The 24,813-nt window shown below is 43.9% G+C and overlaps 1 protein-coding gene across 4 annotated transcripts in view; it reads left to right on the plus strand.

The window, feature by feature from the left end:
* Positions 1–6,472, plus strand: part of OSBPL3 (oxysterol binding protein like 3) — a 151,808-nt gene extending 145,336 nt beyond the window's left edge. For all 4 annotated transcript variants that reach the window (XM_090287098.1, XM_090287100.1, XM_090287099.1 and 1 more), the window contains one exon: positions 2,779–6,472. In XM_090287098.1, the coding sequence (XP_090143224.1) occupies positions 2,779–2,875 (97 nt within the window). In that variant the 3' untranslated portion in view covers positions 2,876–6,472. The remainder of the gene's footprint in view (positions 1–2,778) is intronic.
* Positions 6,473–24,813: the final 18,341 nt, after the last annotated feature.

Below are 24,813 nucleotides of genomic sequence, written 5' to 3' on the forward strand. Positions count from 1 at the left end.
TCTGTCCCCGCCGCCTCTCGGCATCTGGCCCAGTGAGTGTGCAGAGGTCAGTGAGGGCTTGTGGAGGAGCAAGGAGCATGCCCTCACCTGGCCCCCAGGGCCCAGCCAGCTTGTTAAATCCGTGTCTGAGCTTGGGCACCCAGCTAGGTATCGTATACACTGCGACAGAGGTAAGCGACGATCACCCACCAGCTACCACAATGCCACGTCCAAGGAATCTCAATTGCGGAAGTTCCAATACGCTTCCGCTTGGATTTGGAACACTTACTCTTCATTTTAAAATCACTTGCCAAGAGGGTCTTGTTAAAAGCAGACATAGAGTTGTAGAAGGGAAATCGGAGCTCATCAGCCCTTTGTCCCACTTTTATTTCAACGGAGAAGCCAAGAGCCAGGGAGCAGAGGGCATCTGTGAAAGGACCCCATGGGGTGTCCTGGACTGGGGCCTGGCTCATGGACGACCGAGCTGGGGCTCTATTTAGTTTTTTTTTTTTTTTTTTTTTTTTTTTTTTTTTTTTTTTTTGTGGGGGGGCGTTGTTATTTATTCTTTTTTAAATCAACATTAAAATACACATATAGAAGAGCCCTGGACAACAAAGGTTTTGTGGTTGTGTGTATTTTCTTTCTCTCTCTTTTTTTTTTTTTTTTTTGGTTGCCATTGTTTTTTAATGGGCAACAGAAACATTTTTAGGAGGAATTATTTACTAATATATCACAGCAGCAATAAAGTATGTATTCCAAAACAGCAAACTAACCATAAGTAATGTTTTATCCCCCAAATACAATGCTTTTTCCTTTCAAATTGATGTGGATTTTGCCAGACCCCTTCTGATCATTTTTACAAACTCAGGATGTGAACAATTGGAGATTAACTGGCCAGAGTTTCATCCCAAAATATTCATAACTTCATATAAATATTTTTTAAAATAAGGCCTTAAATTATTTTTTTGACAAAAGGCAAGGGATAGGTAAATGGACAGATTAACAAACAGACTGCTGAATTGATAGATACACACATAAATCATCTAGTGTCACTTCTAAACAAGGAGACTCTGCAATTATAAAGATGTTCATTATAGTAGTTTTCACAATTATTAAAAATTGTGGGTAACCAAACTGTCTCAAGAACTAGGTAAGGAGATTCATCAACTTGGTCAAATGTGAAAGCATCAAAAATGACTTCACAGTCTGTGGAGCCCTCTGGGAAGCAAATGAACATTTCAACGCCAAATGTAAAATGTTCTATAGGCCGTCATTGCACCTAAGAATTCTGTCTGGAGTCGGGAGAACTGAACACGGCTGCAGCCGAGTAGCTGTGGCCCCTTTTCCTTTTGGTTGTCTATAAAATTGTCAGAGTGGTGCCTGTGGCAAATAAAAAGTTGGAGAGAAGGCCAGAGTTCTTTAGAGGTAGTGATCCCGGCAAGGAGATGACAAGAGAGGAATGTGGGACCTGGGATGTCTCTGTTCACACTTGCTAGAGAACAGGGAAACCATCATGGGAATGTCAAGTGAACCTAGAGCTTGGGCAGAATTGGGCCTCTGCGTTTTGCAGTCAAGCATCCGATGCACAGATTGGCTCTTATTAAACATATCCCTCTATTAGAATAGGGAAACAAATGTAAAAAAACAAAAAAACAAAAAAAATCTATGTTCCTGAGAGTGGAAGAACTGGCGCTCTCTCTATTTTTGCTTTTTTGCTTCTAAAACAGATGACAATATCCATCAAAATTACAATCGACATACTCTTTGACTCAGCAGTTCTACTCACAGGAATTTTTAATGTAATTACTCATGTACATATAAAATAGCATATTATGTGTTTATTTTATTATAAACATATTTATTATAGCTAGAGACTGAAAACAACCTTTTAAATGTCCACCAGTAGGGTACCTGTTAAATTGAGGTTCATCCCTACAATGGAATATTATATACCTGTTGTTAAAAAATTGAGGAATCTCTTATTGCCAAAGTCACCAAACTATTTCTGTGAAGAGCCAGTGGTTAATATCGATAGCTTTGCGGACCATGGGATCTCAGTCGTGTTATTTAACCCTGCTACGCAGCGTGAAAGCTGCCACAGACAGCTCTTAAACAGATGGGCATGATCGTGTTCCAATAAAACAGCATTACAAAGGCAGAACACTGGAACTGGGCCTTGGGCAGTAGTTTGCTGACTTAATTGTGGAAAATGATCTCTAAAATATACTATTGTGTCAAAAACTAAAGGGATGAGGCACCACACAGTGCTACCATTGTGTAGAAAATGGGAGGGGTGGAGTGTGTGTGTGTGTGTGTGTGTGTGCATGCATGAAATTTCTCTGAAAGAAGGAAACTGGGAAGACTACTACCTCTGAGGAGAGCTGGGAGACAGGAGTAGGAAAAAGACTTATAGCTCTTCACCCTTTTGTGTCTTTTAAACTTTGATTTATGTATTATCATCAAAGAATAGTGACCCAAGGTCATTTTTTCCAGACTATTATGGCTTCCTATTCCTTTGTTCTTAATGTTAACTTACCGCTTGATATGAACAATGTGGTTGATTTAGCTATTACACAGTCATACCCAAGGAGGTGGCTCTCTTCTCGCTGAGAAGTCAAGGTCAGAAATAAGAAAGTGGTCTCCGGGCGTCCAGTTTCCTCACAACTCCAGTGCTGGACTGTCAGGAATTTTGCACGCATGTGAGAATGATACGGGAGTAGGAGAGGGAAGAAGGGGAGGGAGAGACAGCAGAGGACAGTGCTTTCAAGAGTCTTCAACACAGTCTTTCATCTGTCACAGGAAATCCGATGACGATTCTTGGGTGAGCAACGGCACCTATTTGGAACTCAGGAAAGATCTTGGTTTTTCGCAACTGGACCATCCTGTCTTGTGGTGAAAAAGGAAAGCAGAATGATACATTCTTGTGCTTCTCCTGTGCTGGCTTTCCGAAGCTGCAAACTCGGGTCTACATATTTAGAAAATGTTATCTAGAATGATCACTTGTGCTTAGCTTGGCATTGTAAGTATTCAAGCACTATCTGTTTTCTTCAGGAGGGTTCTTTACAATTTCAAATGTTATCAAGATTGTTTATATCACTATAGAACACCTTGGTATTTCTTTTTTTATATATAAAGTATTTAATAAAAATGAAAGATTCAATGTTAATGTGTGGGTTGCAAAAGAAGCTTTAACACTAATTTTCCAAAGGTTAGGAAAATTCAGTTTGAATTTATGCCTTATAAAATTATGTTGGAGGAAAAGAAAAAAACAACAACCTATCTCTCCCAGGTGCATTAAGAAATAAGAATACCCAGGGTTACTTACCCATGTGTTATGCTACCCAAGTTTAATTCAGTAGCTCATTCTCTTTTTGCCTCAGACAACTATTGAATTGCTCATGCAGAACGAATCCGCTGGTGCTGGATTCTGAAGAACGTTTGCATTTGCATGTGGGTGGTGGAGAAGATGGTGTAAGTTGAGTGGAATGTGTTTTTTTATATAAGGTGCATATGGTACCTTCTTGAACAGGAAGCATTTGAGCTCATCCCTCTCTATAGTTTTTACTGCCTTATGTGCAGAATTATACTGATCATTGCTCATAGAAATTGTTGTTAATGTGAGAAATCCTCATTAATTAAATGTCATAATGATATCCCAGAGAGGCAGTAGGAAACTCCTCTGTGAGAGCTGAATCCTTGACAAGTCAAGAAACCATTTTCTGCTTCCACCACCCCAGCTTCCAACCCTGTTTGACCACATCCCTGCTGAGTGTGGGATGTTCCAGTTTCGTGTAAAATGTCCAGCACATTCCACACACCAGTGTGACTTTGTAAATGTTCAACAAACTAATTGATTGTTTTAAAATACTGTTGTGGTATTTTCTACCTCTTAATAAGCACTGTATTTTAGATCTTGTATAAAAAGTTGGACCATCTGCCTTATAGACGTGTGTAGAGAATTGATGTTCTTCCTTTGTGCTGAGTTCTGATAAAGCTTGAAGTGTCTTATCCCTTTCCCACGCTTTCTTCTTGCTCATGTCGTTGTCTTGTGAGTTTTGCAGCAGTCCTGAATTATCCAGATTATAGCTCCCATGAGGGGAAGCTTTGTCTTTGTAAATGTGTCATTTCAAATTATAAGAACAGAATTTGTACAGCAGTTAAATTGTGCTACCAAAGCAATTCCAACTTCTGTCCAGATTACATTAAAACCAAAACCTAATCTTTAAGCCTTTTACTCTCATGCCCGTAATAATTCTATGGAGTATGAAATAAAATGATGTGGTATAAAAGGTTGCTCCCGGAAATATTTTTTCGATATTTAAATAACTTCAGAGCATGCAGAATGCTAAACAATAAAAATTAAAAGTAGACTCAATACCAGAAAAAAAGAATGCATGATTTTTCAGTGTCAGCACCAAGTAACCAATTGGACAGTGTTAGGTTTTCAAAGTGGAGGGGAATCTGCAAGTGACTAGCATTTTAAGAACAATAAACTCATTACATACTGCATTCATCCATTCCATTTCACCTAGATGTCAAGATGAACACAGTATGAGTAGCATTTCCATTTCTGAGCAGCTGAACGACCCAGTCACGGCCTTTGGTGTGTGCTCTGTTCTTTTCTTTTCAAGCATGGATCCAGGTTCTGCTCCCAGACGGGAAGCAGCAGGCTGTAGATTTCAGGGTACTCAAGGGGAAAACAAATCTAGTTTTCACAGAGTGAAGATAAATGTAGAATTTTAGTAATACTGATTATTAAGTAGGCCTGTTCTAGAAGCTGGCTCCGAAAAAGGAACAAAACAAAAACAAAAAAAAACTGCGTGGATATAGCTCTGTCCTGCAGTGTTTGCAAGTTCTTTGTGTCATTGCTGTTACTTCAGCTGATACTATGTTTGATGTTGGAATCACAAGTATAAATGGACCAAATACCATCTTTGTAGATGTCTTATTTGAGATGTTTTGGGGGAGGAATTAGAATATAATACAGAACTGTATGCAAATTTTAAAATCTAGTTAGTATTGGTATCTCTAAAAGGTTTTTTGGATATTTGAACAACTTGGGGATGCATCCTATCATCTTAAAACCACCTTGAGTGGGAAATCGCTTCTTTTTTTCCTTCAGTTCCTATTTCTCAAAAGCACTTTGCCACCTGATTCATAGCTCAGTGGCATTTTTTTAAATTTTAAGATGAAGAAAACAGAAACATAGTATTGTTTGGGCAGAAGTGAGATAAAAATCTAGTTTTCTGGACTCCAGTCTCCTGATTAAATGAAACCAGTCACTGCACCATTTGAGACACTTGTCATAACCTGCATTTTAGTTCTGATTATTCTATCCCAAGTTTATAGTGAAGTGCACAGATATCCTTGCAAATGGGACTTGGTGCCGTCCACCACCCCACACTCAGCTGTTGCTGTTCCCCGGCTGAGCTGCAGATCCATTCAGGGCGGAGCCCTCCTTCTAATGCAGTTGGACAGCCCATCACTTTGGTCCCCAGGCCCCAAAGCCTAGGTTAGTATTTCCCTGAGTCAAATGTGTCAACCAAGCCTCATTGCAGCTCTTGTGTGCACTTCAGCTGTTGGGACCCAGGCTGGTTCCGGTACTAAAGAAACAGTGCACATTAGGACAGCGGGCCAGTTATCTACCAGGTCCCCAGAATGCCCTCCTGTGGGGCTCTTGAAGAGAGAAAAACATACAAACCAATTTTTAAAAAGTTATCCAGGCTGCTGCTTTTGTCATATTCTCCTTTTAATTACTTTCCATAAATCATCCGCTTAGGCTTTGAGCGCTGACCTTCATCTGTATTTTCCAGCTTTATGATGAGTAGTCTTGTTCTGCTATTAACTATGTCAACTGTAAAAGAAAAGTGATAAACTACAAAGCTTTTATTTGGCTGTTGAACCTCGTCGTGGGTCAGCTGCGCATTCTATAAATTATATATGCCTTCCAGCTATCACAGAATTTCCTCAGACCTTTGAGTGATGCGTAAGAGCAGTAAGAAGGTGTTCTTATGATCTTAGGAGTAATAGTTCCAATGTATTGGCGTAATTTATTTGAATGTCTTTAATTTTGATATTAACATCGGCATAAATCTATTTTTGCTACCAGATGATAGCTATTTTCACGTACCCAGTTTTCCTCTGCATTGTATTAATCTGTTACTCAGTGTTAGTCATTATTTTTCTGCATTGAAAACACGTATCGCCTAAGTCTCTGCAAATCATGACGATCTGAAATGCAAACCATTGTCGGAGACTTTGGTTTTGGGGAATGCAATGAAGAGAAGTTGCTGATTTATTGTAGTCTCGTGATCTTCCTCTCAGAGGATGCTATTTTTTAATGGATATTTGTAAATCTTCCATCTAGCCCTTTATAAGATTGTGTTCTGTTTAAATCCCAGCCATCCCCTTTTGCCTCCCCCCAGAACTCGGACTAATTTGTTCATCCCCCTCCTGTAGCTACTTGACTGAATAAATAACGTGGAAAAAGCCATCTCTGTCCTCGTTTGTCCCGGTGGGTGTGCGTATGTGGCTCCTGAAAGGGGACAGAGCAGGCAGGAGGCTCTTTTGAGGAAGCACACCAGGTTACCTAGAGTGCTGGGGTTGAAAATAAGAATATCCTGGGGCGTAAAGAAGCTTGACACATGTACGTGCCGTTCTTTTGGCCCCAACATTTCCAAGGTGTAGATCCCCTAACCCTCAGCCCTGGGGTCCTGAGGCAGCTGGAGCCCCTTCCCTTTACCTCTCGGTACTATGGAAATAGCATTATGTTCTGTGTCCTAACATGAAAAAGGAAAAGGCTGACCGTTCATACCAATGTAAAGGCCCTTAGGACTGCAGCTCATCTCCTGTACCTGAGATGCCTTGTGCAAATGTCAGGAACACGCTCCGCTTTCACTGAAGTGCCGCCGGGGTCAGCTGGTGTGTTTGTGGCGTTGCACAGCGCACAGGACAGCAGAGTCACGCACGTAGTCTCAGCTCTGCGTCCCCAAACACACTGAAGAGACGACCAGGGCACTTCATGAAACCCGATTGGCTTAAGAGAAAGGAAAAAAACTAGCTATAAAAAAATATTCTGAGGACATTGGTGAGATTTGCATATAAACATAATGAAGTTATTGCTGAGTCCCCTATATGTCTTGTGTGTTGCCTATAGTTAGGCATTAAATCTATCAAAGGAGGACTATTTTTCAGCGTTATTCAAGGGAGCGTGTTATACACAAAAGGAAATCTTAAAGGGCCACCTCAGCATATTTAAACATCACCATAGGAACAGGTATCAAAGCATCCTAAGGTGTCGACTTTGAGGGGACAATAAAATTTGGAGGTACAAGTTCCAGGCCACTGGTTTACAAACTTAGTCATATTACCTTCTAGTCATACCAATGGAATGGCAGCATTAGCAGAGTTGCTGTCCATCAGTGACCAGCAAAGCAGGACAACACTGTCCTAGGTGACACCCGTCAAGGGTCTTATTATGGATGTATTAATTAGTTGGGGTCCCTGCAGGAGATTCCAACATCCATTGGAGTTCAAGAGACTTCAGTGAAGGGGCTGCTAGGCAGCGGAGCTATTAGCAGGTTTAAGGCACATTAGCAGCAGCCGGAAGCTGTTGCAGCCCAGCAGCAGCTGGGGCTCCGAGGAGGGAAGAGCCAACGCCAGGAGCTGAGGACATGCGTCCTCTGCCTCCGGTGCAGACCAGAGTGGGTAAGAACCACCCCGATGGCTGTCTCCTCTGGCCTCTGTTCTCCGAGAGAGTCTGGGAGCTGCCTGCCCCCGCACCCCCAAACCTCCACCCACAGTGCGGTTCTTAGAACTCAGACCTCAGGCAGGGGGAGGGCCCAGGAAAACAGAAAACAAGCACCCAGACCTTATATTCATCAGATTAGTTCATGTCTGAGTTTTCAGAAGAATTTTTGGTGAGTAAATAGGCATAAGAGCCTTTTTGGGGGGTGGAGGAGAATTTGTTAAATAATTTTGGCTTCCAGTTATTTGACGAAGGATGAATTATGACTTACTGTGCTTTTTAGAAGCTCTTTGGTTCTGCATATTATTGTTATAACATTTTCCACGAGCTAAGGGCAGCCTCTCTCCTTTATTAAAGGCCATAATTTAAACAGATATACGACTGGGAAAGATGTAGCAACTTCACACCTGGCTAATGTTCTGGAGGTAATTTTGTGCACACACACACACACACACACACAGTTCACCCAGGTGGTTCGGGCCCCGGCCGCGCCCCCAGAGTCTGTGGGGCCAGCATTTGCTCAACACTGAGCCGGGACACTGCCGTCTAATTTCGTGATTGCTCTAGAACTTTTAAAAGTGGCATGTCGGTAGCAATTAGGCGGGCTTTTTTTTAAAAAATAAAATTTTATATATTGCTTTCCCACTGCCTTTGAGATGTAAAGATAAGGGCCTTGTCACCACCCCACCCCCCGTGACACCTCATGTGTACCTTAAAAGGGGCTTCAAGACGGAGCAGCCGGCAGCAGCTATGACGGATCCTCTGAAACACACTTACTGAGTCCAGAACGGCCCACACACCGGGAAGCAGGTGGGCCAGCCAGCAACCACAGGGTGGCGAGGAAGCTCCGTGACCGGGACGTTTAAGTTATGGGGGTGGGGGGAGTGCTGGGGCTCAACCAAGCTACAGTCGGACGTGGACTAGAGGAGGACCAGACCTCAGAGACGGTGCAGTGTGAGGACGTGACAGCCAGGGAGGGCTGCGGGGAGGGGTGGGGACACCGCATGACTCACGGCTCCTCTCCGTGCCGTGCCAGTGAAGCCACAACACTGCTGCCATGGTCACAGTGAAGTTTCTGATGTGTCACAACATCCGCCACTTACTCAGTCCGAGGCCCTGAGAGGAAGGGTGGGGGGTGGAGGTGCCGCTCAGTGCCCGAGGGTAGCAGAGGGGCCCGGGAAATCATGCCTCTGCTGCCAGGATCACATAGGCTGCCGTCCCCGGGTTCCCCGACACCCCCAGCCTTCCACCCATGGGTCTAAGCGCCGTCTCAGTGGGGGGAAGGGAGGCAGGCCTGAGGAATCCGACAGGTTCATCATCTCTCTGGAAGTGACTGAGCATTCCCAGAGCAGACCGTGAATTATCGGATTAGACTAAATGTGTTTAATGTTTAGTGTGGTAAAAGACACATAAAAATTGATCCCTTTTACCATTCTTTGTGGCATCAAGTGGGTTCCCACTGTGTGACCCTCACCACTACTTACCTCGGGAGCTTTCACTGGCCCATACTGAAGTTCTGTACCCATTTAAATGAACCTTAAACAAAACTGGACTTTGAGTTAATTTTTTCACACTAACCCATAGAGGAGAGGCACATGGGCAAGACCAGATCAGTTATTGGCAAGATGAAAGCATTGTCTTTTTCTCATCTGTGAGTTATAGTGTGGGTTTTACAATCTCACAACAACATTTAGTCAATCCCATTGAAGAGAATAATTCACTGCGAACCAGAGGTTAAGTGACTTGACCAAACCCCAGCTAGTTAATTGCGTCAGTGAGATATGAGTCTGACTTGTTTCCAAATCCTGCTCCTTCTGCTACAGAATGAGGTGCAAGCAGTATGATCCCAACATCCTGGTCTCAGGAACACCAGTCAGGAGCCAGACACTGTCCCTGCCCCCGCGGAGCTTACTTACACATTACAGAGTCTTCCCTGAATCATTCTTTTCTGCTTTCTCCTGAAAATAGGAATTATTTGGCCATATGGAAGAATTACATTGCATGTTGAGAAAATGCTGTCAGCTTCTGAATCATTGTGCGTCTGTGGAATCAAAATTACCCACGAGTGAGCAGTTGCTGCAAGCCTGCCGATACAGCCCTGCAGGTTCATCCAGCCAGCAATGCAGGGAGCACAGGAATGAGAGAGAGAGGGAAGGAAAGAGAGAGAGAGAGAGAGAGAGAGAGAGACAGACAGACAGAGAGAGAGAGAGAGAGAGAAGCGGGCAGTCGAGCCTCTGCTCTCCTGGACTAGAGTCCAATGGGGCAGTGGGCAGAGGGAGATGACAATGAACGCATAAACAGATCAATGTTTGGTGTCACACACATGGAAGTGCCATGGAGATAAATGGGATGGTGGCAGGGAAGGCTGGGGGATGTTGCTGTTTTATGTGACGCAGGGTGGTAAGGGAGGGGTTCACTGATCCAAGACTTGAAGGGACTTGAAGGAAATGAGAAGGAAAAATGGGAAAAGCAAATACAAGCCTGAGGCAAGGGTGGGTCAGGTGCTGCCTACAAGGAGGCCAGTGTAGGTGCAGCAGCATGGGGGTGGGGGGTGCGGGGATTGGGCATCAAAATTAGGTCAGGGAGGGACTTAGGGTCAGAGGACTTGGTTTTTGCTCTGCGTGAGATTGCATCAATAAAGGGTTTGGAGCAGAGGAGCGGCTTGCTTTGATTTATGATTTTAAAGGGCCATCTGGCTGCCTGGTGCAGATTGTGGGGCACAGGCAAAACCGGGCAGCCCAGCGTGAAGGTGAGCGGACCCATCCAGAGAGAGAGACGGTGGTGGTTTGCAGAAGCAGCGGAAGTGGAGGGAAACAGAAAGAAGCTGGACATACTTTGAAGGCAGAGTCAATGACGTTGGTTGATGGGTTCAGTTTGAGATGTGGGAAAAGGAACAGGTGAAGGATGACCCCCCGGTCTGTGGCCTGAACTACTAAAAGGACGGAGTTTCCGAGAACTTAGATGAAGAAGACTATGAATAGCAGATGTTGGTGCTCTGGTGAAAATCCTAGGTGGTGATTCTTTCCAAGAGGCACTCGTGAGTAGGCAGCTGGGTACACGAGTGTAATAAAGGGTAAGGCAGCAGGCGTGGCTGGCTCAAACCCTGCACATTTGAATGAAAAAAAAAAAAAGGGAAAACTGGCTCTTGACCATTTCTGGGAGACACCCTCCAAGCCTTGGATACTGCTCCTGACAGTGGTTTTTGTATATCCGGGACCTTGGGCCACGCGAGATAGTTTATGCTAAAACAGTGATTGGTAGTGGGGGCTTTGGGCCACACTGTGTCAGCATGAGCTCTGGAGGGACTGGAGGCCAGGGTCAACCATGCGGAGGGGCTCCATGCCTGTGTGACCAGCCCTGGACACCAAGGCTTCCCTGGTTGGCAATACCCTCCGTGCTGACACATGGAGTTGCAGGGATTTCTCATGTGAGAAATCCTCCTTTGTCTCCCTCATCCCTTCATCCTCATGGTCAGGGGGGTGGGGGTCCTGCTCGCCCTGCCTATGAACGTCCCCTTTCTCAGCGCCACAGGCCCTCTTCAGTTCTCACCTGTCTGCAGCCCCAGTCCCCTCCCATTCATTCTCTAAGCTGCAACCAGAGAGATTTTTCTAAGCTCCGGCCAGATCATTGATGTCTTTATAACCCTTCTCAGCTCAGAATACCTCAGCATGGCGTGCCTGGAACACAGGTGCTGAAGCCCAGCCTTGGGAGTTAGAGAGACTTGGGTGGGGACCCTGGCTCTTCTGCTGTCGGCTTCCTCCCTTCTAAACTGGGTGAACCGCCCTCCCCCCATCCAAGGGCTGTTGTGAGGATCCCTGGCTGCTGCCATGTACTGAGCACCCACTCGGTGCCAATCACTAGTCCAAGGCTCCCTTAACAGCCCCACTTACCTAGCAGGGAACTGAGACCTAACTAATGTGGGGACGCTGCTCACAGTCCCAGCATTGTACCCGGTAAAGCCAGGATCAGGTGCTCTCTGCCTTTAAGTCTGAAGCTCACAGAAAGTGCTCTGGGGACCCTCGGGACCCTCAGGACCCACTGAAGTGAGGTGCAAGGTCTACAATAGTTTTGCAACAATATTAAGACACCCTTTGCCTTTTTCATTCTCTCACAAGTATACAGTGGAGTTTTCCAGAAGCTATGTGACATGTGAGTGCAGCAGGTTAATGCAGAAGAAGTGTCTTCTTTTCAGCCAGACACTAATGACTGGCATGATAACATAAAGCCGTGCTATTCTTCCCTCTAATGTTTTTGTTTTGAAGACCATAGTTATGTTTTATTAAACTATGTTTTTATGGGTTTATTATCCATATTTTAAATGAAGTAATGTTTCTAAATTTCTCAGTTTGAGTTTCTAATGCAGTAAATTTCAACAAATGTAACTTACATTAAGAAAAGCTCTCTGGGCTGGCTGCTGTGGCTCAGTGGATTGAGCGTCGGCCTGCAAGCCAAGTGTCACTGGTTCAATTCCCAGTCAGGGCACATGACTAGGTTGCACGTCAGGTCCCCAGTTGGGGGCGCAAGTGAGAGGCAACCACACAGTGATGTTTCTCTCCCTCTCTGTCTCCTTTCCCCTATCTCTAAAAATAAAATAAACAAATAAATAAATAATTTTTTTTTTAAAAGAAAAGCTCTCTGGGGTTGTCTATAATTTTTAAGAGCATAAACTTTTTTAGGAGCCTATTTGATCTTGAAAATTAGTGTGAGAATGCAGCACTTAGCACTAAGCTGTACATACTATGTGTAAATTGCTTATCATGGCGTGCAATGGAGAGTGAAGGCTCAATAAATGATAGTTTTCACTATTTTAGAAGGCATTGTAAGTGAATAATAAATACACCGGCCTGTGACTACTCCCAGCCTCACTTCTCAGCACTTCCCCATGGGCACTGTTCTCTTCTGTTAGGCAGACCTGCCTGTAGGCTCAGGTGTCCCTGCTTTCACACGCTCCCTTCCCGACTCTTCCACCACCCCCACCTGGCTCACACCTGCTCCCCCTGAAGCCTGAGCTGCTGGAGCATCTACATCTTTTCAGAGACTTTCTTGAGTTCGGCGCTATGGCTCTTAACTCCCTGTCCAGTGAGCTTCCGGTTCAACTCTACTGACCTGGGTAGTCAGACATGGAGATTTTGTTGATTTCCTTGAAAAGGGACTAGAGAGGAAGATTTTGTTATTGCCCCTTCAGTGCACTTGAGAAAGAGACCTTCTTCCTGGCACATAGCGATCTCCCCATCACTAAAACAATACATGCAAGAAAGATCATGGGCTAGGCCAGGGCTTCCCTCAGTGGAGGCTAGACCCCCTGCATCCAGGTTGGTGCCTGTTAACATGCAGATTCCTGCCTTCATGTGTGAACTACTGAGTCAGACTCCCTGGGAATAGGGCTTGAGAATATGGTTTTTAAAAACACAGTCCTGTGTCGATCTGGCGATTCTTACACACAACGAAGTCTGAGCACCACCCTTCTAGGTTCTACTAGGTTCCAGAAGAGCCACTATGCCTTCCGATGGGAGACAAAGATAACCAAGACATTGTTCTGCTCTTTGTGGAACTCACATTCTCTGGAAAAATTATATGACAACGAGAGAAAATAACCTACAATGAATGTGTATGGAAATTTAACAAGGGAAGAGTTGGTTCTATTGGTAAGGGGTCTGGGAGGTTATCACAGAATGTGTGACATTTGAGGTGGTTTGCATGGGCATTTTTAGGTAGAGAAGGACAACAAGGTTATTTGGGGCAAGAAGAAGAGCACGTATAATGGGTGGCACTTAGAGGGGCACGAAACCATATGGCATCCTTTGCTTTGATGTTATGTTCAACCAAGAAACTTTGTGGATATTAGTCTGGCTATTGAGCTGCTGTGTACTGGATGGTAAACATGAGTGTCCCAGCCATTGGAGAGACATTTGTGGATCCTACATTACTAATGGATAAACTAATATCCCAATTTATCAATTAACCTTGGTTAGGTGTACCAATATCCCAGAACATGTGAGGTGTCAAAATTAAGTTTCTAACCTGTAACCTGACAGCCCTCAATGTGATTTCACAAGGCAAGAACTAACTGCCCCATGAGGTCAGCCAGAGAACCAGCTGAGCTCTCAGACCTCCTGGAGCAGACACTGTAGATTGTTTCTCAAACTAATACCTTCATCCTCCTTACTTACAGAACTTTGATTCTGTTTGGATATGGGCCACATTATATTTGAAGGAGACCAAGCCCCCTCCCCAGCCCCAGCATTTTAATTTGGGCTATTCCTCCTCCTGCCTGTGACTAACTCAGGATGCAATTTTAGCCGGTGAGATAGGGGAAGAAATCTGGCAGCTTTGGGAAGAGAGAGAGTCATTTCCTTTCCAGCCTTGGACTATGTGCAGATCATTTCTGCAGGCATCCTGAAACCAGGAAGAGGCCAGGCTGAGGACCACGCCAGGCGCTAAAGATGACCACGAGGAATGCTGGATAGAGCCCAGGTTTGGGGTGATGTTGTTGAGTCTCTGAACCAGCCAATCTGTAACTGCTCTATGTCTGCACGTCTTGACCTGTGACATGACAAATGCCCTTATTTGTTAGGCCATTTGTAGCTGGGTTTTTCTTTTTGTTTCCTTTCCAGATGAACGCGCACGAATGACACCCCACCCACGCAGACACACACAAATGTGACATACCACATGTCACTTCCTCAACCTGGGAACTAAAATTAAGGTGTCACAGGAAATGTAGGAGCAGCCTTACTCCTGGGCCTTCAGAAACTGGAATGTATTTATGGAACTAGAAAATTATTCTCAATCCCAGTTACTTCTATTAATAAGATTTCTTTTCCTCCTCAAGGACAGGTTAATCCCCTTCCTTAGCACCTCTCTAGCTCCACACATACCGTTCTGCAATTACCGACAACCTTCTTACCTGAGCATCTTTTCCCTCTGACAGCTTCCGCTTGCTCATAGTTTCTTCTACCTGATTTCTCTCTGGATGTCTTTTAGCTTCTACTAGTGACTAATGTATCTACATTTCAGTTCTGCTACAAAGGGTCACGTCTTAAGCATAAGGCTGTCATGCCGAGCCATCTCATCAGGTGCTGACAACACTATAAATTGATTGCACCTGGGCCATAGGTCCAGCCCTGGTCCATCTGGCTGAGATCTAGGTGAAAAGCCACATGGTACAAATACGACAATTTATGCAGAAAGAGCCACTTAGAATCAGGTTGTGTAGTGTGGCAGGCATTGTGAAGTACAGTACGCATTATCTGTTCAGTATTATGGCAGCTTGCTAGATGTTCCTCCTATATTTATTCTCCTCTTAATTCAAAATAACAGAAGATTTGGCTGGGCACATGGATACCAGTAAATGACATTTCCCAGGCTCCCCTTAGATGTGGCCATGTGCCTATATTCTGAATCTAAAGTCAGCAGAAGTGGTATATTCAGTGTCTGGGTTGTGCCTTTATTAATTTTTTTAATCCTCACGAGAGGATATGTTTATTGATTTGAGAGAGAGAGGAAGAGAGAGAGAGAAAGAAACATCAATGTGAGGGAGAAGCATTAATTGGTTGCCTCCTGTAGTCAACCTGACCGGGGACCGAGCTCACAACCTAGGTATGTGCCCTGACCAGGGATCGAACCCACAACCTTTTGGTGTGTGGTATGGTGCTCCAACCAACTGACCCCCACAACCAGGGCTTGTTTTTCTTTCTTTTTTTAAAAATAAACAATACATATTCTTGGCAGGAAAATGAGAAAATGAAGTTTGGTTTTATAAACTTAGGCAAAATAAATGGGAGCAATACAACTCACCACTCTCACAGCAAAGCACACTTAAGCTGATCTGATTCTCTGGCCACAGAGCATGGGGGTGGGGGCATGTGCTCCTTGGAAGCAGAGGAGTTCAGGCTCACAGACAAGGTATGACCTTGCTTCTCCATGAAGTCACCTCCAGGGACGGCCCCAACAGGAGACAGTGACCCACTGAATCTCTGGGATTTTCCAGGGAAGTCCTAGTTCCAAATATCTTACCCTCTGTCCCTAAGAGCCATCTTAATTATCCAAATTTTGATGGGTGATTCCTCAAGTACATTCTCTTCTCTGCTTCCTGCTCCCCGAAGCAACCCTAAAAGCTGTGATCAGGCCACAAGTATGTTTTTTGGTTCAAGTAATGTGCAGGGCCAGATTTCGACCGTTCCATGGGCACTGCCTATGTGGGCACTGTCAGGGTGTTCAAATTTGGTGGGTTGATTAAAATATTTTTTTCCATTTTCCTTTTATTTATTTTTTTTTTGAAGAGTTCAACCTGTGTAGGAAACCCAATATGTTATTTTCCCTAAAACTTCTTTGGAGTTTATATTCTTCATGGTGGACATTTTTGACCATTTTTTAAATCATGAAAGTAATTCACTCCTTTGAGAAAGAGAAAAAATTAAGTAATTATAAGATAACAGGAAAGAATAAACTGGAAATTTTCTGAGTTCATACCACCCATCAAAAATAGTTACTATTTTTGCACATAATTTTTCACTTTTTAGCAATATTTCTATTATATATATATCATACATATGTATCGTCGTCGGCAGCCGTCCGTCTCGAGAGACGATGGTGTAGCTTCTTAAGAGTCTATCTGCACCGCCGAGAATGGCTGTGCAGTCCGACTCGGGAGTGACATGGTATCTGTCTCCTCCCGTGTTGAATCGACATCTTGTGATGATGCTGAAGCTACAGAGCCTGGGCAGGGTAATATGGAGGGTCTGCTGTTGCCCATGCAGCAGACCCCCCCTCTCTTCGCAGCTGAAGGGTCCAAGGGAAAGACGGAGTCGATACAGCTTGGCTTCAGGTGCGCCGCAGGAGTTGCCGGTGTTGACTACAACGTCAAACCGCCTTAGGGACTCCGGCTCCGGATTTTCTGTCGGGGTTTACTCCCTTAGCCTTTCCCCTGAAGAGGTATGCCGCAAGGCAGCGGAGGTTTTTTGGAGTCAGAGTTTTCCTTCTCTGATGTACCCTGACTGGAAGATCGAACCAGCGACACTTAGCTCGCAGGCTGAAGCTCAATCCACTGAGCTAAACCAGCCAGGGCAATCATACATATGTATATGTATGATATATGTGTGTGTGTATGTATATATATATGAATTTCTGGTCCTTTAAGAATTATAAAGAAAAAAAGAAATATAAGGACATATGCATCAGCTTGGTTTGGGAAGTAAATCACTGTTGCGGTGGGAGGTGAGAATATTAACCTAGGCTCATTGTGTGACAGCAGTTTATATCTGCTCCAGGGGGTTGCAGTTAAGGCAACCCATTAGAACTTTAATTTTATTTGAATTCTTTTTTAATTTATTGATTTGAGAGAGAGAGGGAAAGGGAGAGAAACATCAACTTGTTGTTCCACTTATTTATGCATTCATTGGCTGCTTCTTATATGTGCCCTGACCAGAGTAAATTGAATTTTAAATGACATAAAAGTACACCCTGGTGTGGTGGTGAAGACCTCGTTATAAAATGAAACCTCAAATTGCTTCAAAATAAAATTGGGAGTGTGGGGGCGGAGAGGGGTGCAGATGGAACAGGACTGCTTGCAGTTGATAATTATTGAAGCTGGATGGTAGATACAGGGGGGCTTATTATACTATTTGTTCCATCTTCTTTGGTATGGGTTTAACATTTTTTGTAACAAAGTTAAAACAGACAATTAAGCCCAGGAGTTGGTGTACAGTGACTCAGACCCTTCCCTCTTCCTATTTCTGAGACTTCTCTTTTCTCAAAAGTACCAATGCCATGACCAGTATATGAGTCACATAAAAGTAACCACCGTGGCAGCACCCACGAGCTCTTCCTCACCACAGGGCATCCTTACCAAAGATTCTAAGAGGCAGAACAACACAGGTGGGTGGGGTTGGGGGGTGGCAACCTCGGGGAGAACCAACAGCCCTTTGCAAGCCGGAAATGTCCTGGGATTCTGGTTGTCTCACGAATGTGTGTTCTGCATTCTAAACACGGTGCTTTTTAGGCAAATTATTTAATCTCTGCGCCTCAGTTTCTAAATCAATAAAGTGGAAATAATTACCCTGACTTCATAACACAGAAGTAAATAAGATAATGCATCTAAAAATTATCATCTACAAACACTGAATCATTTCAGTTTCTCCTGAAATTCATATACTGTTACAGCAATTATACCTCAATAAAAAATAAGTTAAAAGAATTACCTGGCAGTATGCCTGCCACACAGCAGGTGGCCATATTCATCCCCTTCCCTTCTCCTGTGTTAGGATGGAATCTGAAAGGTCTTTGCCTTTCTAAACTTACAATAGTGTTAGGAAGATATTGTGTCTGTACAATAGTTTGTAACAGGATGAGGAAAAAATGCCATGAAACCTGGTATTGGAATTCCTCTTAAGAAAGGTACTATCTCCATTGGGAAAATAAATTTGAGCAACACAGAGCGTAAAATATGGCATCCCAAGAATCTTTGGCTGAAGTCAAACCACAAAGCTAGAAGACTCCCAGGGCCACCTATTATATCATTTTTAGTTGATTATTTTGCTTTCTTATAAACTCTTCCTATCTGTATCTCCAAGCATTACATAACATCTTTCACACACACATGCCAGTGTGGGTGGTATTTGTACACATGAAAGACAGGGGCTGGATTCCATGGCTGGGTCACCTCCCAAGGAAGGAGGGACTGAGTAAGCAGAGGTGACTTTGCAGGCCCAGGATCTTAAATCCAGAAGTGAACATGAGACTGGAGTCCTGGGAAATGCATGAACCCTTTGGTGAGGTCCTGGTTCTAGTTTGAAAGGGCTCAGGGTGAAATATGGATTATTTTAAAACAGAAAAGTCAAGCAAGAGACCATGATACTATTTGTGCTAAGTGGCATATGCCACCAGGAAATGACTTAGCATGAGATGGCTTCTTTGGAGCAATCATGACTGAGTAGCAGAGGAGAGAGAGGAAGACCAGGGCCTGGGAAGTCCCTCATAACTTTAACCAGTACAAGAAAAGAGTCTCTCAGCCCTGGCTAGTGTAGCTCAGTGGATTGAGCGCTGGCCTGCAAACTGAAAGGTGGCTGTTTTGATTCCTGGTCAGGGCACCTGCCTGGGTTGTGGGCCAGGTCCCTGGTTAGAGGTGCGTGAGAGGCAACTGAATGTTTCTCTAGCACATCAGTGTCTCCCTCCCTCTATTTCTCCTTCCTTCCTCTCTCTCTAAAAATCAATAAAATCTTTAAAAGGGTCTCTCAGAAACACAGATTGTCCCCTCCTAAAAAAAAACAGAACTATTTGTTTATAACTTAGACCCCATATGCTCTCCAAAAAGGTTTGTGCATCTAAGAGACACATCGATGTAAACATGGGGAAATTCAAGGTAAAAAGAGATCAGAACCATGAAGAAAAAGCAAGGAGATAGTTCTGGAAACAAGGGAGGATGTGGTTCTGGCATTGGAACCTCTGGTGACCACAGGCAACAGGAGTCACAGTTTTCCGTAGCTGACAAAGGGTATTATGCCAACTCAGGAGGGAAGCATTAGATTCTAGGAAGAGTTTCTTCCAGGGCCTGTTTTCGCCTCTATATAGGTAAGCGCCCTGATTCTGTAAAACCCAATGACCCAAGCCATCAATGTTTCAGAAGACACAGAACGGCTCTTGTAAAGGTGGGCCAAAGAGGGAGCTATACTGACAAATTGCAACATGACAATGACAGATAATAAGGCTTAAAAATTCTTGAGATGTGCATAATATATCTGAAGCCGAGAGTCTCCATAAAACATGAAAATAAGAACTGATTTTGAATCAGTAAATGGAAGAACAACATGAATTGCCATCAAATATGAACACAATTAAAATGACTTAGTCATAACTTATATTAAAATGAAGGTCACAGATCTGTGGATTATGATTTGCAGTACAATGTGAAAGAATAATAATAGCACTTTATCTTAAGCTATCAAAGTTATTTTTGTTTTCGGTGTATTTCAGGTACTGGCTATATAATTTGAGATGTCTAAATCATAAAACAGAATTATAGCCCAAATGATTTAAACAGTGATGTAAAACTAAACACTGAGTTTGTTGATACCCAAGTGCCCGACCAGAATTGAGTTCATGAAGAAAATAAAGTGAAAAAAAAATTGTTATTGACAGTGATGAGCTTTCAGGAGACTACAGACAGATTCTTCAGGGATGGAGTGGGGAGAAAGGGAAGCTTAGTCTGCTGCTGAGTGCTGGCTTGCCTGCCACCTGTTCCTGCTGCCTCCCGGACCAGGAGGGCCGCCAGGGTTCAAGAGCGCAGTGTCCCATAGGAGGCAATCCCACTATCCGTCCCGTCCCTATAGGTCCTTGAATGTTATTGATTGTTTCATTGTTTGAAATAACCCAAGTTCTGTAAAAAAATTTAAAATTTTTAAAAAGAAATCATCCAAGTCCCTGTCAATTAGGTTCTTTATCTCTTAAATCAGGTTTTATCTTGTGGCCTTTTTTGATAAGTAAAAGAGTCATTAGCATAGAGAAGGAGAGGCAACCAGCCAGAAAAAAAAAACAAAAAACAAAAAACCACCTTTTTAAGTTCTAGTGACCTGGATTTCTGAGAAATTACTGACCCATATGGAAATCCATTTCTGAAGTCCCAACGTCCTTTGCAAAGCCACAAAACCAAGTTAGTCATAGAAACTACTAGCATCTGATGAGAAAGACGTCCATAAAATCAACAGCTATGATTTATTAGGTACCAAATATATATGAGGCACTGTGCCAACTGCTTAACCTACAGTTGACATGGAGAAAAGGTCTTCTGGTGACTCCGCATTATCACCTCTGCTCTCAGTCCCCCGGTCCTGCCCCAAGCTTGGTGCCATGTGCCACCTGCCTTGGAGAACACGATTCCCCTGCTCCAGTTCTTACCAGGTCTTGTCTGTGCAGTCCCAGGCCACCGACAGGAAGGCGTTTGGTGGCCCTGCCACACAGAATCCCCTCATGTGGGTGTCTAGGTGTGGGTCCACAGCAGTGCATTTGAGCTTTTGACCCAGAATTTAAAAGTTTGAAGTAATTTCAGAGACTGAGTTGTTGAAGTAAGAAACATCCAAACCTGTAGAGAATTTTTATAAGAATATTTGGGCCAAACTGACAACTGCCCAGAAGCAAAATCTCAATGGATTGAGAAAATGCTTGGAGAATGGCAGTTTTGCAGCTTATTTTATATATTAGAATAAAGGGAGGAGATGTGAGGAGGGCTACAGGAAACCCATTCGTGGCAGCTTAAGAAGGCGGGAGAAGGCAAAGCGGGGGAATCCCTGGGGTGGGATAAAGAGACAAAATAGAGAGACATGTACTTCTTTGACATTGGTGGGTACATTTATAGCACATGGAGAAGGTGCATGGGGAACAAGATAACAATGAGAGGTTTTGTGGTCTTGTCCTCTGGTCACGGTTGTGCCCTGAGAGTCTAAAAAAGACTACTCTGACCAGTATGTTATCTTAGATGCAGAAAAACAATAGACAGACTCACTTAAGGTAAAGATTGATCTTTGCCAAGGAAGCTGCAGGCCTAGGACATGACTCCCCACCAGGACCTGCTTTGAGGTAGGAAGTTTTATGTTCAGACCACCCTCTGCGGTTACTTTTTTAAAAATGATTTTAATGATTTATTTCTAGAGAGAGGGGACGGGAGGCAGAGCAACATCAATGTGTGGTCGCTTCTCGTGCGCCCCCAACTGAGGACCTGGCCACAACCCAGGCATGTGCCCTGATTGGGAATCGAACCGACAACCCTTTGGTTCACCAGCCAGCAGCATTCAATACTGAGCCACACCAGCCAGGCTTTTGTAGTTACTTTTGATCTCTGAGTCTGTAAGGCCGCCATGCAGGCCTCCTCTGAGCGTGTCAGGTGTAGTCTGTGGTCCCTTTTCATCCCCAGAGATCAGCCTTCAGTTTTCAGATGAAACACGTGGGACCAAAGAGGCGGAGGGCCTGTGCTGGCCCCGAGGCCAACTGTGGGGAACCTTGGAGCAGGGGGGCCCTGTCTCCCACTCTCCCCCTACCCAGCTGAATCTCTTTTACTGATGATGACATTTGATAATTTATTGATGGGTGAGAAGTGACACACTGGAGAGTCTATATGATCTGTAGCAACAGCCAGATGGTCCTTAATAAAACATTAATAAAGCAAAAGCAGATGGCCTTCATAAAGTATTATACAGACATGCCTGAGAGCCATCAAAAGCATTTTTTTCTGGACCTTCTAATAATGGAGAATTTACCAGACAAGACATAAAAGAGGAAACCAACCTCTAAATTGCAACCTGAGAAAATGTTTCTGGTTCTTGTAGATATTTTGAATAATCAAAACAATTTCTATGTAATTTTATCCTAATGACAAAGCTTTAGTAGAAACAGAAGGAGGGTCCTACAACTTCCTCCTTGCTTCAAAATCCAGCCCCCAAACCAGACTACCCCATTTTCCCACTTTCCTAGAAAAAGAGATTTCTGGATGGCATAACAAATGAAGCATTTTACTATCAGTGCAACAGAAATCATTAGTCTGGACTTTGGGGGTAGTTGTGTTACTGGTAGGACAGGCTCTGGGCTGGAGCGGGTCTGCCTGAGGCTGACCCGTGGTGAGTGGGTTCTTGATCTCATGTAGAGCAGCTTTCACAGCATGAGTCCAGGTGATTTTGAGAGTACATTTATTAAGGCTGGGGACAGTGACACACAGGAAGGACTTAGGAACACAGGGAGAAGGATTCACAGGAGAGAGCCTAGGCTCCCTAGAAAAGTTATAGGACAGGAGTGAGCCAAAGCGGGGCTGCTGTTTGCTCACCTGGAAGTCAGAGAAAAAGGGGGCCCTGGAGACAGGATCAGGGTGTAAGCCTGGGTCAAGCTGCCACTACCCACTGCTCCTCTGGCTGCAAGTCTCTTGGGACCCTTAGAGTTTACGTGGAAGTAAAAAGTTCATGCCCGGGAAGGGGCAGGGGCATGCACCTGACCGAGCCCATGCTACATCTTTGTCCTGGGGGCTTTTTATCTTTTTTTTTTTCCTGTGGGTGAGAATCTTAGGGGAAGGTTTCAGCAGAATAGTCATCAGCTTTTCAGGGGTATTTTTAAAATGTTAATGTGTCAAAATGAGCACATAGGGGGTTTGGAATATTCTTTGGTCCACTATACTATTTTACTTGTATTTTGAGTCTGTCTGGTTTTTAATGGGGTTTTTGTTATTTGTTTCCCTGACTTCATCTGGCCTTGGGTTTAACTGGCACAAATGGCATTAACTCAGTCTCTGTTCTCTACCTCCCAGACCAGGGAGATTTAAGCTATGTATTCTTTGGTTAGGGAAGAGAGGTATAAACCATTCACTCTCAAGTGTCCTTGGTTAGGGGAGTTAAGTTTTTGCAATTTGCCAGGTGGCGGTAAGTTGCTCAAACTGTTTGGCCTTGTATGATTTTCTTGTCTCAGTTTCCCTGTTCCACTTGCCTGGGAATTTTCCTAGCTTCTTACGATCCTGCTTCAGTTGTAGGAGTCACTATTCCAGAGAACTTTTAAGAACAGAAGAAATAACAATCTGCGTTCAGTGAGTAAATATTAATTTACCTGAAAGTGAAAAGATGAACTTTCTGAATTGCATTTAAATGTTTGACTTCCTCCAAAAATTTACCTGTCAGGCAGTAGTCAAAAATTAAGGTTTAGCCCTGACTAGGGTGACTCAGTGGGTTGTGCATTGTCCCACAGAGGGAAGGGTTGTGGATTTAATTCCCACTCAGGGTGCATGCCTGGGTTGCAGTCCAGGTCCCTGGTTGGGGGGGTGTGACTGGGGGCAGGAGAAAGACAACTGATCTATGTTTTTCTCCCTCTCTTTCTCCCTCCCTTCCCCTCTCTCTAAAAAATAAATCAATATAATCTTTTAAAAATGTATTTTAAAAGGTTAAGGCTTAGATTCAGATCTTAGTTTAAATCCTGGTATCAGCAGTGCCAGATTTGTAGGCTTCCTCTAAGACTTAGTGTTTTGATTTTTGTAACATAGGGATAATCACATTGTTTGGATTTGTACAAAGAGTCAATAAAATAATGTACATAAAGAATCATAATGGACACAGATATTAAAAAACTGTACCTGTGCTCTGAACCTGGTTCCCACTCTTCTAAGATGAAAGTAACTGAGTTGTGAAATAGATAGTGGTTTCCTTTTTGTAATCCTTCCAGAGATCTTTCAACTTCCTCATCAAACCCTGCTCTCCGGAAAGGATCTGTATGGACATTCATGCCTCAGTGTGAATGTTTGTTGCAGTGTGCCTTCCGGTGGGAATATTTACATTTCAAGCCTATTTTTCAGTCTGGGATAGAAAGCTAAGCATGGCTGGAGGGAATGTCTGGCTTACCCTTGTTGGGGCAGAGTTTGGGGTGAGGAAGGAGAAAGGAAAAATGGAGCCTTGGGGGCCTTTCAAGCATGTTTGTTTGTTTGACTTACCTGGATCCTTCTTTAAAACGTCCTGACCAGACCAGTTTTCCCAAGATGCATTTTCTGACAATTTCCCTTCCCAGGTAAGAATGACTGGGATCTGTGGGCAAGGAACAAACTTTCCTCTACCCTCAAAGTTCTTCTGGCTGGTCTACTAATCAAATAGACATGAGACAGATTAGCCGGAGAAAACAACCAAGTTTAGTACCATATCTACAGGGACCCCACATGCATGAGAGGGTCAGTGATAGAAAGGGGGATCTATAAATGTCCTGAGCGAGGGACGCAGCAAGGCACCTTGGGGGTTGCGAAGAGTTATTACAGGATGATAAGAAAAATAGTAAATAGAAGTTTGTCCTGCCCTCTAGATAGGTCAAAAGAAATGATCTCTGATAATAGCTTATTCTGGGCAAGGCCTCTAATTCAATTTCACCTAGGTAAAGGGAGGGCAGAGTTTTCGCTTGAACATGAGGCTAACGTTGCTTTTAGCTCAAAGTAGTCTGCAGACCGCTGAGGCACATCTTAGGTTGGCTGTCCTGAAGCTCCACAGTTGTTTTTCAGCTTTTCCAGCAGATCACTCTGCTGGTGGTTGTGAGCTTCTCAAGGGCAGAGGATGGCTTTATGGAAGGAGATGATGGCCACTCAATGA

This window comes from Furipterus horrens, unplaced genomic scaffold (genome assembly GCF_987537825.1).
Source record: "Furipterus horrens unplaced genomic scaffold, mFurHor1.1.pri manual_scaffold_9, whole genome shotgun sequence".
Classification (NCBI taxonomy): Eukaryota; Metazoa; Chordata; class Mammalia; order Chiroptera; family Furipteridae; genus Furipterus; species Furipterus horrens.